The sequence below is a fragment of the Streptopelia decaocto genome (assembly GCF_964273445.1).
Source record: "Streptopelia decaocto genome assembly, chromosome: 6".
NCBI classification, from domain to species: Eukaryota; Metazoa; Chordata; class Aves; order Columbiformes; family Columbidae; genus Streptopelia; species Streptopelia decaocto.
The window spans coordinates 47,940,474-47,955,314 of record NC_138660.1 but is presented as its reverse complement, the minus strand read 5'-3'; the positions used below and the strand labels follow the sequence as shown (position 1 = coordinate 47,955,314).

General features: G+C 39.7%; 2 protein-coding genes across 7 annotated transcripts in view; one reads left to right on the top strand and one right to left on the bottom strand.

Moving 5' to 3' along the window:
• The window catches only part of G6PC2 (glucose-6-phosphatase catalytic subunit 2), a gene marked incomplete at its 5' end in the record, with an annotated part of 33,909 nt that overhangs the window by 5,063 nt on the left and 14,005 nt on the right, over window positions 1-14,841 (top strand). For 2 of the 6 annotated variants that reach the window (XM_082054966.1, XM_082054967.1), the window contains 5 exons: window positions 2,403-2,476; window positions 2,795-2,904; window positions 6,053-6,164; window positions 7,021-7,136; window positions 8,329-9,426. In XM_082054966.1, coding sequence (XP_081911092.1) covers window positions 2,403-2,476; window positions 2,795-2,904; window positions 6,053-6,164; window positions 7,021-7,136; window positions 8,329-8,840 — 924 coding nt within the window. In that variant the 3' untranslated portion in view covers window positions 8,841-9,426. Of the gene's footprint in view, window positions 1-2,258; window positions 2,477-2,794; window positions 2,905-6,052; window positions 6,165-7,020; window positions 7,137-8,328; window positions 9,427-10,315; window positions 11,215-14,841 lie in introns of those variants that run through there. The other 4 variants (XM_082054968.1, XM_082054969.1, XM_082054970.1 and 1 more) reach the window with 3 other exon arrangements.
• Window positions 11,477-14,841, bottom strand: part of ABCB11 (ATP binding cassette subfamily B member 11) — a gene marked incomplete at its 5' end in the record, with an annotated part of 39,415 nt that continues 36,050 nt past the window's right edge. The window contains 4 exons of the mRNA XM_082054964.1: window positions 11,477-11,972; window positions 12,442-12,588; window positions 13,465-13,671; window positions 14,478-14,675. Of these exons, the coding sequence (XP_081911090.1) occupies window positions 11,772-11,972; window positions 12,442-12,588; window positions 13,465-13,671; window positions 14,478-14,675 (753 nt within the window). The 3' untranslated portion in view covers window positions 11,477-11,771. The remainder of the gene's footprint in view (window positions 11,973-12,441; window positions 12,589-13,464; window positions 13,672-14,477; window positions 14,676-14,841) is intronic.

Genomic DNA, 14,841 nt, shown 5'->3' with positions numbered 1-14,841 from the left:
TTGAGAACCAAAGTGTGCCTGAGCGGTTCTGTGTGAAGAAAGGTTCCTCCTGAGCAGATGCAGCACTATCTCAGTGAGTAGCTGGGGTGAGTGTTTCTATATTTATAAATAAAACAAACACTTAAAAAGTTATTGCACAGGTCCTGCACATCCTGTGTCAGAGAGGCAATTTTTCTGATACTATTGAGCAACAACGGTGGCATTGAAGAAGGACTAAAAAGTGATCTATGTTGTTATTTGGTAGACTCTCCTGAGGACATTAAATTGTATCTTGATGGAAACTTACTTACTGCAAAATATTTTTCCTAATAGAACAATAGATTTTTAGACTCAACTTCATTACAGTTGCTGTTTTAACTAAGTACTAGAAGATGGCTCTTACTCAGCCACTGACTAACTTGACATTTCCATTATGTTTAAAGCTAATTATTCTTTATAAAGTGGACTAAAAACAGAAGAAAACCTCAAGTTCTCCACTTAGAAAATATTTATTGTTGAAATATCCTAAAATTTTGAGGTTGGAAGGGTCATCCTTGAAATCAGGGGATACCAGTTGAAGTGAATAATTCAGTCAATGTACAGAAAAATATCATAGTAGTTATTCAGAAACAGTGCACAGAATTTTCTCTTTTTAACTTTAAGTTTTTCTACATGGCTCAATGCAACTGGTAGCAATAAGCATATAGGATTTAAATCTGCTAAAAAGTTTCTAAAACCGGACTATTAATAACTAAAATAAATGTGAGTAACTAAGGTAAATGCGAGATTGTGTCAGGAAGAGAGGTCTTCTAAGTCCATTTAATTGTCATGCCTTATTTGTTGAGTCTACTTAATGTTTTCATGTGACTTCCCTGACCACACATCATAAAGCCCTGTTAAGTCGTTAAGTCTCTCTTCAGCAAAAACAGTAAAGTGATTCATCTCTTTGTCTCCACAGCTTGTATAGTTCAGCTTAAGTGCTGTGGAGAGAGTAGTGGGGAAGTGCACAATGTGTGCATACAGCTGCTTTTGTTTTCTGATTTTGTTTCAGATACATAATCTGTAACAGATTATGTCTGAATATTAGGGCCTGATAAATAACTGAAGTTTTCCTCTTGCCACTCTGATGATATCAGATGATAGTATCATCAGACTTTTGGTATCTATTTAAATCTTTTGTGGAAAAAAGTTTCTTGTGTAGCCACCTCACAAATGAACATGACCTTTTCCTGTGCTACAGTTATTCGTACTAATACTGATAAATCTGATGTACTAATGCATTATTTGCTGTATGTTCTTAAAATCCTTCTGTCTGGCAGAATCTCAGTTTCCTCTTGGCTGTTGCCCCTGGAGAACCCAAGTGCTTCCCTAGGGAGTACTGCAGGGTAGCCCTCCCAGTGCTGTTCCCAGCCCCAGTGTGGTTTGGGAAGCAGGTGTCCCTGCTGCTGGGCTGGGCAGCACCAAGGGGCAGCAGCGGGTCAGGCTGCAGCTCCTGCTGGCGGCGCTGGCTGGGATGTGCGTGGTGTGAGCAACATGCGAGAATGGCGATGCTGAATGAGGTGACTCTGAGACTAAGCTTTGTCTGCATTGTGCCCTGGATTAATGAGGCCTCTTGTGTGAAGGAAACAACTGTTTTTCGGTGCTTTGAGAACATTGCTGCTTTAAAAGTGAATCTAGAGCTCAACAGCATTGTTGATGTATGGATGCTGGTTGTATTTTCCATGGTTAAAAATGTGTTGTGCAAAGTATTATATGCAGCATGGTAGCCAAATTCTATTTCAAATTGAAATGTACAGCTTTACTGACAGTTCTGCAAAGATCAATTAGTTGTGTATTCTTTCTATCCTTTATACGGGCAACACTTAATGTAGTATACACATTACTAATGTCCATCCTGCAGAGAAATGAACTGTGAAAAAATTCAAGCAAACATGTTCCAACTGTTCACGCAAAGGATTACATAAGTCACGCATTGTGTTTCCACAAAACTTTCCCCACAATTTGCTGCTGCTCAGCATGTGCTTTACTTAGTTTCGTCCAATTAAAATTTGCAAACAGAAAAGCTCTCCAGTGCTAACAGACTCATGTTCTTTCCCAGAGACTTGGAGGCACGTGTTCCAGGCATGGCTGGGTACATCACGCCGATGCAATATAAAGGCAACGTCAATCACCTTCGCTCACTTTTTAATAGCTCCCTTCCATGGTTCTTATTCTCCATCACTAGCAACCTAAGATTAAAAGAACTTTACTGTATTTCAAGTACAGTTTAATCCGTTAAGATGGATCTCCTTCATAGCAATGGCGTGCTTATCATTCAGCATTTACAGAGGGACTACAGGGCTTACCAGGATTTGCTTAATTTTATGTCACATGTTGGAGATCCCCGGAATATATTCTCAATTTATTTTCCTCTTTGGTTTCAGCTTAACCAAGTGGTTGGTACTAAAATGATATGGGTGGCAGTCATTGGTGATTGGTTCAACCTCATATTCAAATGGTAAGAAGTTGGATTTATTTTAAAATTTGGTATTTTTAATGATGGTTACTATATGTTCCTCAAGTTTGGAAAACTTTCTGTGAATAATGTACAAATAGGCTTTCCCCTGTAATTATAAAACAGCAATTCACAATGAAGATATTTGAAATGACATTTTGATAAGACAAGAGGAACTTATGGAACTATTATAGAATAGTTTTGGCAATATAGCTTTTCATATTCCTTGTAAGATTATTTATCATGCTTTGCTGAGGCCTTCTTACATAAAAATATTTTTATTGTGTTTCTGCTTCATTTCATTTTATTTTATTTTGTCAGGATTTTATTTGGCCATCGCCCATACTGGTGGGTGCAAGAAACAATGATTTATCCCAATCAGTCAAGCCCGTGCCTTGAACAGTTTCCTATAACATGTGAAACTGGACCAGGTAAGAAATATTGGAGATTACATTGGTACATTTAATAAAGATAGCGGCTTTTTGGGGAGAGAGGATGTGACTTATGAAGGTCTTACTGATACACAATCTCAGACCTCACATTTAAATTATCACTAAAACATGGGAAGAGAAAAAGGAAGAAATAAAATGTGATAGGTATTTGATTGCTCTATGACAAGAATTTTTACTTCGTTGCCTTTAATTAGTGCAGCGGAGGGGGACTGCCTTTAAAAATAACTCCTACTAGAATGAACTGATGTATTGGAAAGGAATTTCACAAAACTTGTGTCATAGGTTCAGAAAGAGTGATACACCTGCTTTGGGAGGTCACTGTTAGGAACCGTTGCAGTGCTAATGACATCAGCTTGGGGAGGGAATTCCATGTTGTGTAAGAGTGTTCCAAAACAGGACAGGGGGCTGCTGAGTTTGAGGGCTTGTGCAGTCTCGAAAGAATTATTCAAACTACAAAATCTAGTAGGTATTTCAGTGTAAATAACAATAGTATCAACAATTGATCATGTAATGTATCACAAGTAGAAAATGGAACCACTCTTCCCAGAAGTAGACACTGGTACTGAACATGTGTGTGTGTGGGGTCCGTGTACAAATATATGAAAAAAAAACCTTAAAAAAAATTAATTTCCGATGTATTTTCACTTTTTTCGTATCTCATTGTCTTCTCTGTGGAAGTCAAATGCAGTACTGCTGAAGTTAAATGAGCTTACGCAACCCTAATATGAGAAGTAAGGTAAACTTGCTTGGAGCTAACTGACTGCATTTAGTTTAGTTCTTTGTACATGAAAATTTTGACTGTGGAAAAGAATGTGCTTTGCGCCTCATTGATGCCACTGCAAGCTTTTAAGTGGTTTGCAGAGCTGAATTTTGTTAACAGTGTCCTGCATTATATCCTACTGTACTTTTGAACAGGAAGCTTAAGCCCTTGTATCAGGCATGATTTAATAATGCCCAGTCTATATGTGGTCTGCAGTCTGTTTTGAGTTAATTCGTTTGAGACCTAACCCAAAGTATTAAGGCCCTTCAGGTCTTTTCAAAAGACTTGAGAACTGAGCCCATTCAGCACCATGTGATTCCAAGCCCTGGCTAAGGAACCAGTCAGAGTGTTTCCTTTGGATTCATTGAACCAGAGGCCTTCCTTTCTGTTACTTTCTTCCTGAAGCAATAAGTCGTTCCTGTTTTTGTCTAGGGGGTACCACTGTCATTGATGCCTTGTTTGCACTTTTAAGGACCACATTTTCTCTCACCTCCAGATTTGCCCTTGACGATTGACAACACCTGTCCACTCACCTGTTACAGTCAGTGCAACTGCTAGGTGCACACGGTCTTGGTGTGAGCTTACATGGTACTTCACATACTTGTTAAAAGTGCAGTTTATATGAAGAGATTAGAGAAGCAGCCACAGAGGTGAGAAGTGCATATGCAGATATTGGTAGGATAGCCTGAACCCCAAACTCGGCAGCTCAACAGAAGGGAAAGCTGAGGAAGCATTTTATGTGACTGCAGGGCAAGCAATCTAGGATCTGAACGTGGTTTGTACCTCTGGAATGAATTAAAACCCTGCAACCATCTTTTCTCTAGTATTTGTAAGGTTTTAACTTAAACCTTAAGGTGGAGTTTATGCTGTTTCTAGTAGGTTATTTGCAGGTGAACTATGAAACATTTTCCTAGATGACAACAAAGAGAAGCTTTCCCAACGCTGATATACAACATTATGGTTTCCTTATCAGTGACATTTGTTCTGTTGTGAGGTTTAGAAGTGTACATCTGTTACGAGATTAACCACAGAGTCGGTAGCGTGACTACTAAAGATAACTGCCAAGCTGGATACCAAAAATGAGTACAGGGAGCCAGAAATCATTCTGCTTGCCCTCCCTAGACATTCTTGCTTTGCTGCTTCACTGAAATATTCTTTTTCTTTGCAAATGACTTTATAATGCTAGGCCAGAACATATTCTTCAGCCAAAGTGATTTCTTCTGCCAGTGAAATGAACCCTGTCCCTTTTACTTCTCTTTTGTCTCCACAGAAAGCCAAGCTGTACAGTCTGGTGTAGACAGATTCTAATGATCTAATTTTCTCTCCTTCCCCATTTCAACTTTTTGAATGTAAATCTGGTGAACAGGGGAAAAGAAGTGGCAGAGTAATTTTAGGAATCGTTTCCCTTGCATCATGCCAGCATACTTTGGGGTTTTTTTGTGATTTTCACAGTTGCAGGAACTTCTCCGTGGCTTCATATTGTTTCAGTAAAATTAAAATTTAATTAAATTAAAACAAATTACACGTATCTTATTATACCTGGATTAAAAAAGTCACTATTGATCTGTATGTGAGAGCGTGTTCCCTGTTACAGACTATTGTGGGTGCAGCAATTAGTCCAGTGTGTTACAGCATAATTTCATGTGCCACTTCCACTGATAATCTGTTTTGAAGCTAGTGGACATTGTATACCATAAAATTTATAAAATAAAGCATAAAGACACAGTTCTTCCACTACCCTTCAGGTAGATTTCTAAATTTATTACAAGCCTACCTAAAATGTAAATTACCTGGACTGTAATATTACTAATGAGACACAGATCATAATCACTAACATCATGGTAACTGGAGAAGCAGATAAAAGGCAATTTGGAAGGGCCATCTAAAGTTATACTGCTACTTTAATTTGGAATGTTGCAAACAGCTAAATCTCCATCGCGTGTCTTGACTAAGAGGTAGACTATTCAAAACCTGTCTCATCTAATCCTCATATATAATTTATACATTGTGTGTTATAGCCCTAGGAGAGCGCTAGATGCTCTATTTTTGAAATGACAATCCAAACCTAAGTACTGGAAAAATACTATGCTTTCCAATCAAGATACCAGCTCACATCAATATAAGATGATTCAGCTGTTACCTACTTGATTTCAGACAAATATTCTGGATTCTGTATAGATGAGTATTCTGAAAAATTCATATTGAGAAATTAACTTTTGAGAAGCAGTTGACATCCTTTCAGCCTTTGTTAACCATTTTATTTCTAAATTATTAGGTGCCTGAGTAACTGCCAGTAGACATTTTCTGTATGGCAAATGTTACAGTCGTCATTTTCAAGCTTGAATATTTCATTTTTGTTTTTACTAGGAAGCCCATCTGGACATGCCATGGGATCTTCCTGTGTCTGGTACCTAATGGTCACAGCAGCACTTAGCTACACAGTGAGATGGAAAGATAAATCAGCAGTTACCCTTCACAGGTCAGTGTCTTTCCATTATTCTAGCTCATACAGTTATTTCTATATATGCATGCTGTGTTTTAATGGATTTATTTTAACCAAATATTCATAGTCTGTTGTGTCCAGTTTGTAAAAACAACAAACCCAAATCTTTATTCTAATCTACTTCAGCTGAAGAGAAGGACTATTTAGAGGATGTATTCATTTGTATAGGTTGGTATTTATTAACTTACACTCATTGCATACACTATCTCTGAATCAGCCCTTATTAAAAGTTGTGCCATGTCTTCAATGTTGGAAATTTGGAATTCTATTAATTTTCTGTATGTGTTGGATCCTTTGGCTAGTACATGAACTTCCTGCTTTGATGGCAGGTCTTCTTACCTCTTTTTAAAACAAGTGCACATAATATTGGGAGGTTCAGTGTAACATGTTACTCAGCTCTGTGAGGAAGTCTTGTAATTGCTTTGATGCTTGTTCTTTCCAAGCCTGACAAGGTTGTTCCTGTAATACGTGAATTTTGTCACTAAATGATTTAACTTTTGCATTTAAGTATGACTTCATAATGAGAAATATGTTCACGATACTGGTGATAATTTAACTTGCCATTGATGACTTTCATCACTAAAACCACAGTGGTGTCTTGGACCTGAAACTACTGGGATCTGTGTCTGCGGCCCTAGACATGGCTGCAAGAGCAGCTACTCTTGCTAATGTGTTAGTACTGACTTCAAGTTTTTAATAATCTGATTCTAAACTTGTAAACTTGTAAACCTCTGCTTGGTAAAAATATGAGCCTGACATGAAGGGGCCTGGTATAAATTACTAGATGAAGTATCTTCTCTTAATTTTTAAGCATCTTCCTTTTCCCTCTTAGACTGACATGGTCAATCCTCTGGAGTATTTTTTGGATTATCCAGATCAGTGTGTGCATCTCGAGAGTATTCATAGCAACACATTTCCCTCATCAAGTTATTCTTGGAGTATTTGCTGGTAATGATGCTATTTTTTCTTTTCAACATATGTGCAAAATCTGACAAAAATTCAGTAGGAGAAAGGCAAGAGATTTGTAGTAGTGCTACTCAGCTTGCAGCCCCTCTGCTCTCTGGAAGATCAAGGATTTGATGGCAGTCCAAAGGTAAAATTTGTGAGGTTGTGTGTGTCCACTGTCTATGTCTTTCACACAGGGAGTGAGCCCTTGTCTGTGCGCCAGTTGGTGCTGCCTGCTTTGTGTCCACACTGCCACGGACTATGGTATCTGGTTTGTACTGGCTGCATCTGATCTTTATCTGTCCTGCTCCTGTGGAAGGGATCAGAGACGAAGTTGCTCCTGTATGTTCCTGACCTTTCCTCTCAGGAGGAAGCTCTTTGGTTCACTTCCAGTGGTGTCCCGGTGCAAATGAGCATGTGTGCAGTGTGACCAAGCACAGGGCCAGACACCTGGGTCAAAACAGAGAAACAGGCAAATTGGCTGTGCATACTCCCCACAGTGATGTAAGAAGCTAGAGTACATCTTTCAGAGTTAATTAAATATGTTTCAAATTGGTATTTAGACGGTTCAAACTATGAACAGTCTCTCTAGTATCTGTCTGATAGGATCTATCTGACAGGAGCTGCCTGCTCCTGTTCTCTTGCATGGGTGCAGAGCAGCCTGGACAGCATTGGCTAACAGCTTGCAGCCCAGCTCTTCCTTTTCACAACCAGCATAAAATGAGTAAGAAAGAAGATAAGCATGTTCTGTATCTTCTCCTTCAACACTCAAGGCCTGTGTGGGACCTGGTGTTGAATTCTGCATTGCTTGGGCCAGTCTTTGAGTGAAGGGATACTTTTGGAAAAGGCGTGTTCTAGTTTACATCTAATATTTGATAGGTTGTCATCTGGGAGATGCAGTCAAGCCTAAGGTATGCCTCAGATCAAAAACATATACTTCTTGGTATTCAATTTCTTTTTTTTTCTTTTTTTTCTCCTTCAAATTAGCAGTTTTGAGTGGGAGAAAAGGTTTTGTACTGTACTACAGAAGTGGTAAATTTGTTTGTGTATATGTGTGTATATATATATATATATATAAAATATATAGATATATTATTCTGTCTTCAAAAGTGAAATTCTACAGGAGCACTGTACAAAGTGCTTGTTCAAAGCATGAGTGTGTTGTTCCCTGTAACACTCAGTTTCTAATCCGCAGGCATTCTTGTGGCGGCAGCCTTTGAGCGCACCCCTGCTATTCAGACAGCGAGCTTGAGAACGTACATCCAGACAAACTTGTTTCTTTTCATCTTTGCCCTTGGCTTTTATCTCATCCTCAAGCTTCTTGATATTGACTTGCTATGGTCTGTTCCAAAGGCCAAGAAGTGGTGCGCCAACCCAGACTGGATAAACATTGACACAACTCCATTTGCTGGACTGGTGAGGAATTTAGGTGCGCTCTTTGGCTTAGGTCTCGGAATTAATTCTGAAATGTTCAGCACAAGCTGCAAAGGTAAAAATAGCTGTAAGATGAGTTTCCGCATATTATGTATAGCTGCTTCTTTAGCTATGCTGCAGCTGTATAATTTTGTTAAGATACCTACTCATACTGAGTATTTGTTCTACATTCTCTCTTTTTGTAAGAGTGCAGCTATGCCTCTGACTGTAGTTGCCTTGGTTCCATACTGTGTCCACTCATTAATGAGGACAACTGAAAAGAAACTTAATTAGATAAAGTTTCCAAATGGTTAGCAATGTGGGATGGATACAAACTGTTCAAGAACCCGCTGCAAAGGCAGTTTTGCTAACTCATTTTAACAAGGAGGATGCCACTGCATCTTTGCTGTGCTCCTGGTAAGTAACCAGTACATCCCAAATCAGTACGTTCAAGAATGACTTTGGCAGCTCAGAAATACTAATTGCTGATTTTATTCCTAGAAATATTGCAACCACAGTGCAGTATGGTTAGAAATGACCCAATACTCTGGGACATAATGAAGTTTTGAAATATAATCAACTAGTTTTATGTAGCTACTTGCTGGTCTTTTAGTTCTGTCTATCTCCAGCCTCAGTTGTACAGTGATACTCAAGATTTTATTTTTTTTTATCTATAGATATTGTGTGTTTAACTGCTAGGTTAAACAGTGTCACACCACCCACAGCTGTGTATCTGTACCCAGGCACTGTGAAAAAGGTCAGCATAGTTATAAATAAGGCTTAAGATTTAACTTATTGAGCTTCCTGAGCAAAACAGCTTCTAATTAAGTCAGATGAGAAAAAAATAAAAGTTTATTTCAATTAGACTCTGTAGAATACATTTTTGCATTGCTGTGTGGTTTTTGTCACTTTTTGAAAGTGGTCACATAAATCATGAATGATACAGGTTACAGTTTGACATTGGAAATGCAGAAATATGGTGTAACAAATCTTTGGATTCTGCACATCTACACAGAGAAGCAAATCAAGAAAGTTGTCAATAATGAAATTATCTCAGCGTATCACCTCAATAATGTTATTAATGTTCCTCCTGTATTGCAAAGGTAAATTGGTCTAAGTCTCTTGACTCACAAGCCTGAATCACTGTTAGTAGTTGTGTAAATCATGAAAACGTGACGGCAGACTAAGTCATTGCACATTTATATTGTCAGCTTTTTTTACCTAACTAATATGTTAAGTAAATGTTTGCTATATATATGCTTGCTACATAAAAGATGCTCTAAATGGCCAAAGGTAGGTACTTTCTTTTTTTATTCATTATTTAGCACCTACTGTTGCATATTCCATTTCAGTGCACTATCTTTAAGCGATATTTTGCTGATACCAACTCATAATACTTAGTACACAAGCAGCATAAGGCTGTAATATGTGTTGTGAAGGCTGTTTGTGTATGATCTGATAGCAATGGGACTTAGAAGATGTAAACGTGATATTGCTTCTAGACTTCCAATGAGTTGTGGGATAACTGAAGTGGAAAGAATCTTCCTTAATTGGGAAAACGAGGAGAATAGTTTGAGATGGCCCTTGGGAATTAACATGATACAAATTGTGGAAGCCAATCTGAAATAAGTGTCCTTATTTAAGAGCCTTCTAAGCCTATCTTGACTTAAGAAAGTTAATCATCTGGTTTTAAACAGTCTGTGGAGGATTCTGCTTTATGCATCTGCTAATACCTTCTTTGATGGTCCTCTGAATTTTTTTTCCTGCAGTTGGCCTGAAACCAGTCTCTTCTGTAATTGTGACTCCTTAAGCAAAATTACTAAGCTAATTGGACTAGATAATGAAGAACAAAGACAGCTATGACAAAGATTTCTCCCATGTTCAAGTTTCTGCTCTGTTATTCCCAGCTACTTCTGTCAAGACTAAGAACTCAGGGCTGGCTCTGAAAGATGTAAGCAAACACCTTTGGGTCTGCTCAGGGCTCTTGTTACCAGGCTCCAGGCCTGGGAGCTCTTACCTGTGGGGCAGCTGCAGAGGAAAGGCCCGGCCAGCTCTGCTCTGAGCAGTCCAGTGAGGCTTGGTGCTCATGCCCAGACATACCGTGTAGCTCCACTTCACTTTAATCCCTTCACACAGGTACTGAAGCTTTATAATCAACTGGTTGTCAATAGCACACAGACATTGCACCTGAGACTGTCTAAAACCAATGTAGCTGTTTGTCTACATTGTGAGTGCCTTTGTTACACAGGGATATGTCCCCCTACACAGCTCCCAATAGTTACCAGCTGCCTAAAACCAGGATGGTGTTACGATGGAGAGCAGCAGCACCCTGTGCCAGCTCTTTTGCACCTGCGGGCTGGTTTAGCTGCATTGGCCTCAACAGCTCCGCCCTGCATGGCATACCCTTGTTACAGACATGATATAAATACATAGAAATACTTGTTACCTGCTGCAAAATAGTCCTGCACTTGTCTGAAGGGTAGGACATGAAGTGCAAGAGCCAGTAAAAAGTATAATTTGTTGATATAATTTTGGCCACAAAAGTGGTGTCCTTTAGGTAAAAAGAATTATGGGAAAATTACACATAGTAATTGGAGTTTTAATAAAGAGTCATTATTTTTCCATGGCCTTAAATACTAATATAAATTAAATATCATACAGGTATATCAATAGATTGGTGATAGTCACTGTCAATAGTTTCTATCCTGAGTGAGTCAGCCAACCTAATGATTGTTTTGAAACATTAAAAGGCTAAAAAGAATTAAAACAGAAGGCAAATAATGCAGCTTCCTTTTCATTTTTGTTAAGGATTAAAACACAGGCTTCCTTGGGAAAAATTGCATTTCAGTTTCACGTGGTTTCAGTAGGGTCTGTTGAAGTAATTCTATTAATGGAGCGTTGTTCTTGAGAATCTTTTTTATTCATACAGCTTACCTAGACAGGCGGCAGTTTCCAGGACACCAGAGCTAGCTGAGGATGGACAGGACTGTGCAGTCTGACTGCAGGTGCTGGCACCTCCCCAGCTCACCAGCAAAGACCTTCCCCCTTTTCAGGCTTTCTCTCCCTTTTTCTGCTTGATGCAGAAAACTACATACATTTATGGTATCACAGAACTCCCAATATTGTAGAGCACTTTGTAGCATGATGGGGTACCAACATACACATATGTACCGCGGAGGATTTGCTTACAGAAAATATGTCTTTCAAATTTAGAATCACAGTAATTCAGCTTATTGGGGCTCCAGTTGTAACAAGCTTATAATAAGCTCCTTCCATGGCCATCAGTTCATCATGAGTGCCCCTTTCAATGATGAGTCCTTGTGACATCACAGCGATAATGTCGGCGTTCTGGATGGTGGACAAGCGGTGGGCAATGACGATGCAGGTACGCCCTTCTCTGGCCTTATCCAGCGCTGCCTGCACAGTCTAAAGGCAACAGACAAAGTGTCATAGTGAAAAACGTGCAAACCCACCTGGGGCTCAGCACTGCAGACAACTTATTGCTTCAGATTATTAACCGTATTGTGCAACATTTGTGCAAGTGACTATGAGGCTAAGTCAAAGGTTATATGCTGAGCTGGGTCATGAACTCAGTTCCTTAGCAGTACAAAGAACGGACAGGTAAACATTGACAGCAGCAGAAATTAAGTAAGGCCTTTATTCAGCTGACATGTTGAATGGTAGCTCCGCGCGGACATGCTGTTAAATTTCCACTAGTTCTCTAATCTCTGAGTACAACCAAGCTGCGCAAATTATTGCCCAAGTTCTTAGGCCCCCCCCTCTGCTGTTGTGGTCATGTAGTGGAATACGTTGGGATGTCTCTGTAGAACAAAGGTGTTGTACATTGTCAGCCATTGTATTAACTTCCCCTTATTGCATATCACTGCACATTTACCTTCTCACTTTCTGTGTCTAAGGCAGATGTAGCTTCATCCAGTAGTAAAATCTTAGGATCTCGTATGATGGCCCTTGCTATAGCAATGCGTTGTTTTTGCCCACGAGACAGCTGGGATCCTTGAGCTCCAACATTAGTTTCGTATTTCTGAAAAACATGCAAAAGGAAGAAGTTATTCGGGTGTGAGCAAACACAGCCGTTCACAGCCTGAAGGAGGAGCAGGAGAAGAGAGGCAAGAGCACTGACCATGGCTGCCTCCGCCTTAAACAAACCGGCAATGCAGAAATACTGAACGAGTGATACACGTATTTGGGGGATATTTTGAAGACACATGTTGCCACGCACAGGGTGCAGGCAGTACAGTGACGGGCATGGAAGAAAAATCTGATAGCAAGATATTGGCTGATTTTGTCTTGACAGAAAAGACATCCACACACCCCACCCCACCCGCAATTTAGGACAAGAGGCTAAAAGTGATTTAAGGCCTTTCTGGACAAATATTTTGTTTGGGTGCCTAAATCCTATTCATACCTTTTATGTTCTGTTTTATATTCGTATTATTTCAGTGCATTTAAATACTTCTTAAGTGCATGTAAGCAGCCAGCTGCAAATATTTTTGTGTAAGTATCACGCCCCAGTCACAAGGCAAATTTCGTGCAGCCGGGAGCAGGATTTCTATTTCCTGACTGAGTGTCATGCTTTGACTGCTGAACTGTGCTGCTGCTTTCTTGTCAGTGGCTTTGAAAAATCTGCCCTTTTCTCCTAGTTCAGAGTTGTAACTGCTCATTTCCATGTTGTAAATATTTGCCTACTGTGTAAAAATCCAGTAGCAACTCACACCCAAACTCTTGGAAAGATAAGGAATGGTCATGACAGCCTCTGTGCTCCTACTGTTATAGCTATAAAAGTAAATAAAAGGGACACGTGTGTAGCAACTTTAATTGGGTTTGGAGCAACTCCAGCTGCAATGAACACGGAGCAGCCTATCTGGAGTTCCACAGCCAAGGCCTCACGGGTACTTACATCAGGCAGTGACATGACAAAATCGTGCAGCTGAGCCTTCTGGGCTGCTTGTATGACTTTTTCCATCGTTGCCTCTTTGGTGTTGCTGCCATATTTAATGTTGTCAGCGATGCTGCAGTCAAATAGCACAGGCTCCTGGGAAACTATTCCAATTTTTGATCGAAGAAACTGTACATTTATTTTCTTGGTGTCGTGTCCATCTATTAACTACCAGGAAACAGGAGAAAACTTGAAACATCATTCCAAAACAACAGCCTGCAAAAGCCAAATAGTTCATAGTAAAATGGCTAAATCATTTAGCTCTGCTAAAATGCAAACACAACTGATTTTAAATGATTTGAAGAATCTGCTTATATTTGACTCCTTTGTGTGTGATGTGTATTTTCTGGGTATGTCTGTGATCCAGCCAAACACTAAACCATTCACGTAATCTTAAGTCCAAGGGAACGAATTGCTTAAGGTTAAGCACATGGTTTGTTGCCTTCCTGGCAAAGTGATCACCACATTTTCCAAAGAAAGAGGAATCGACGTAGTTGGTTAAGTATTTACATGAGGAAAAAACACAAAAGCCTTTTAAACTATCAGTAATTAAATAACTGGAAGTTAAACCTAGGCAAATTCAATCTGCAAAGATGCTGTGTATTGAAGCTATGTATTTAGGGATGTTCCAGACTTTTTGTTGCTCCATTCAGGCTGGATTTTTGCTTGTGCTCCCACAGTGTACACCCCACATTCTATGTTTCGTACAGGAACTACCAGGGTGAATGCCTAGGGCGTACCTAATGCATGAGGGTACACCTGAGGCTCGGACTACTGTGCTCCTGCCCAAATACATCTGAGATGATGATATTCAGGAAGTGTCAGAACAGTCCACATTTGTTCGAGCAGGAGCTGAAGGCCCAAACTGCCGGTGTACATGGCACTGCTGCTGGGCTGCCCAGCGGAACACACTCGAACAGCCCTTGTAGCATGGCTGAAAACAACAGTGCACAAACCACGTTTCCGTTGCTTACCACACGGCCTTGGTCAGGGTCGTAGAAACGCTCCAGAAGCTGCACGCTGGTGCTCTTACCACAGCCGCTGCTTCCAACAAATGCCAAAGTCTGTCCAGGGTTAACAGCTACAGAGAGGCCTTTCAGGACCTGAATATCAGGCCGAGAAGGGTATGTGAATTTACAGTTAATAAATTCAATGCTTCCCTTGAAATCTTCCTGGTGGGAAAAAAAAATAAAGGAGAAAGATACTACAGTGAACTTGAGCTCAAAACTGAGTTGTAAAGTACAAAGTAACTCTTCCTCAGATTCCATTCTTGCATCTCTTGTTTAAAATGTGACATTAGCACTTGTGAAATTAGCCCAGAAAGAGAGATTAATAACC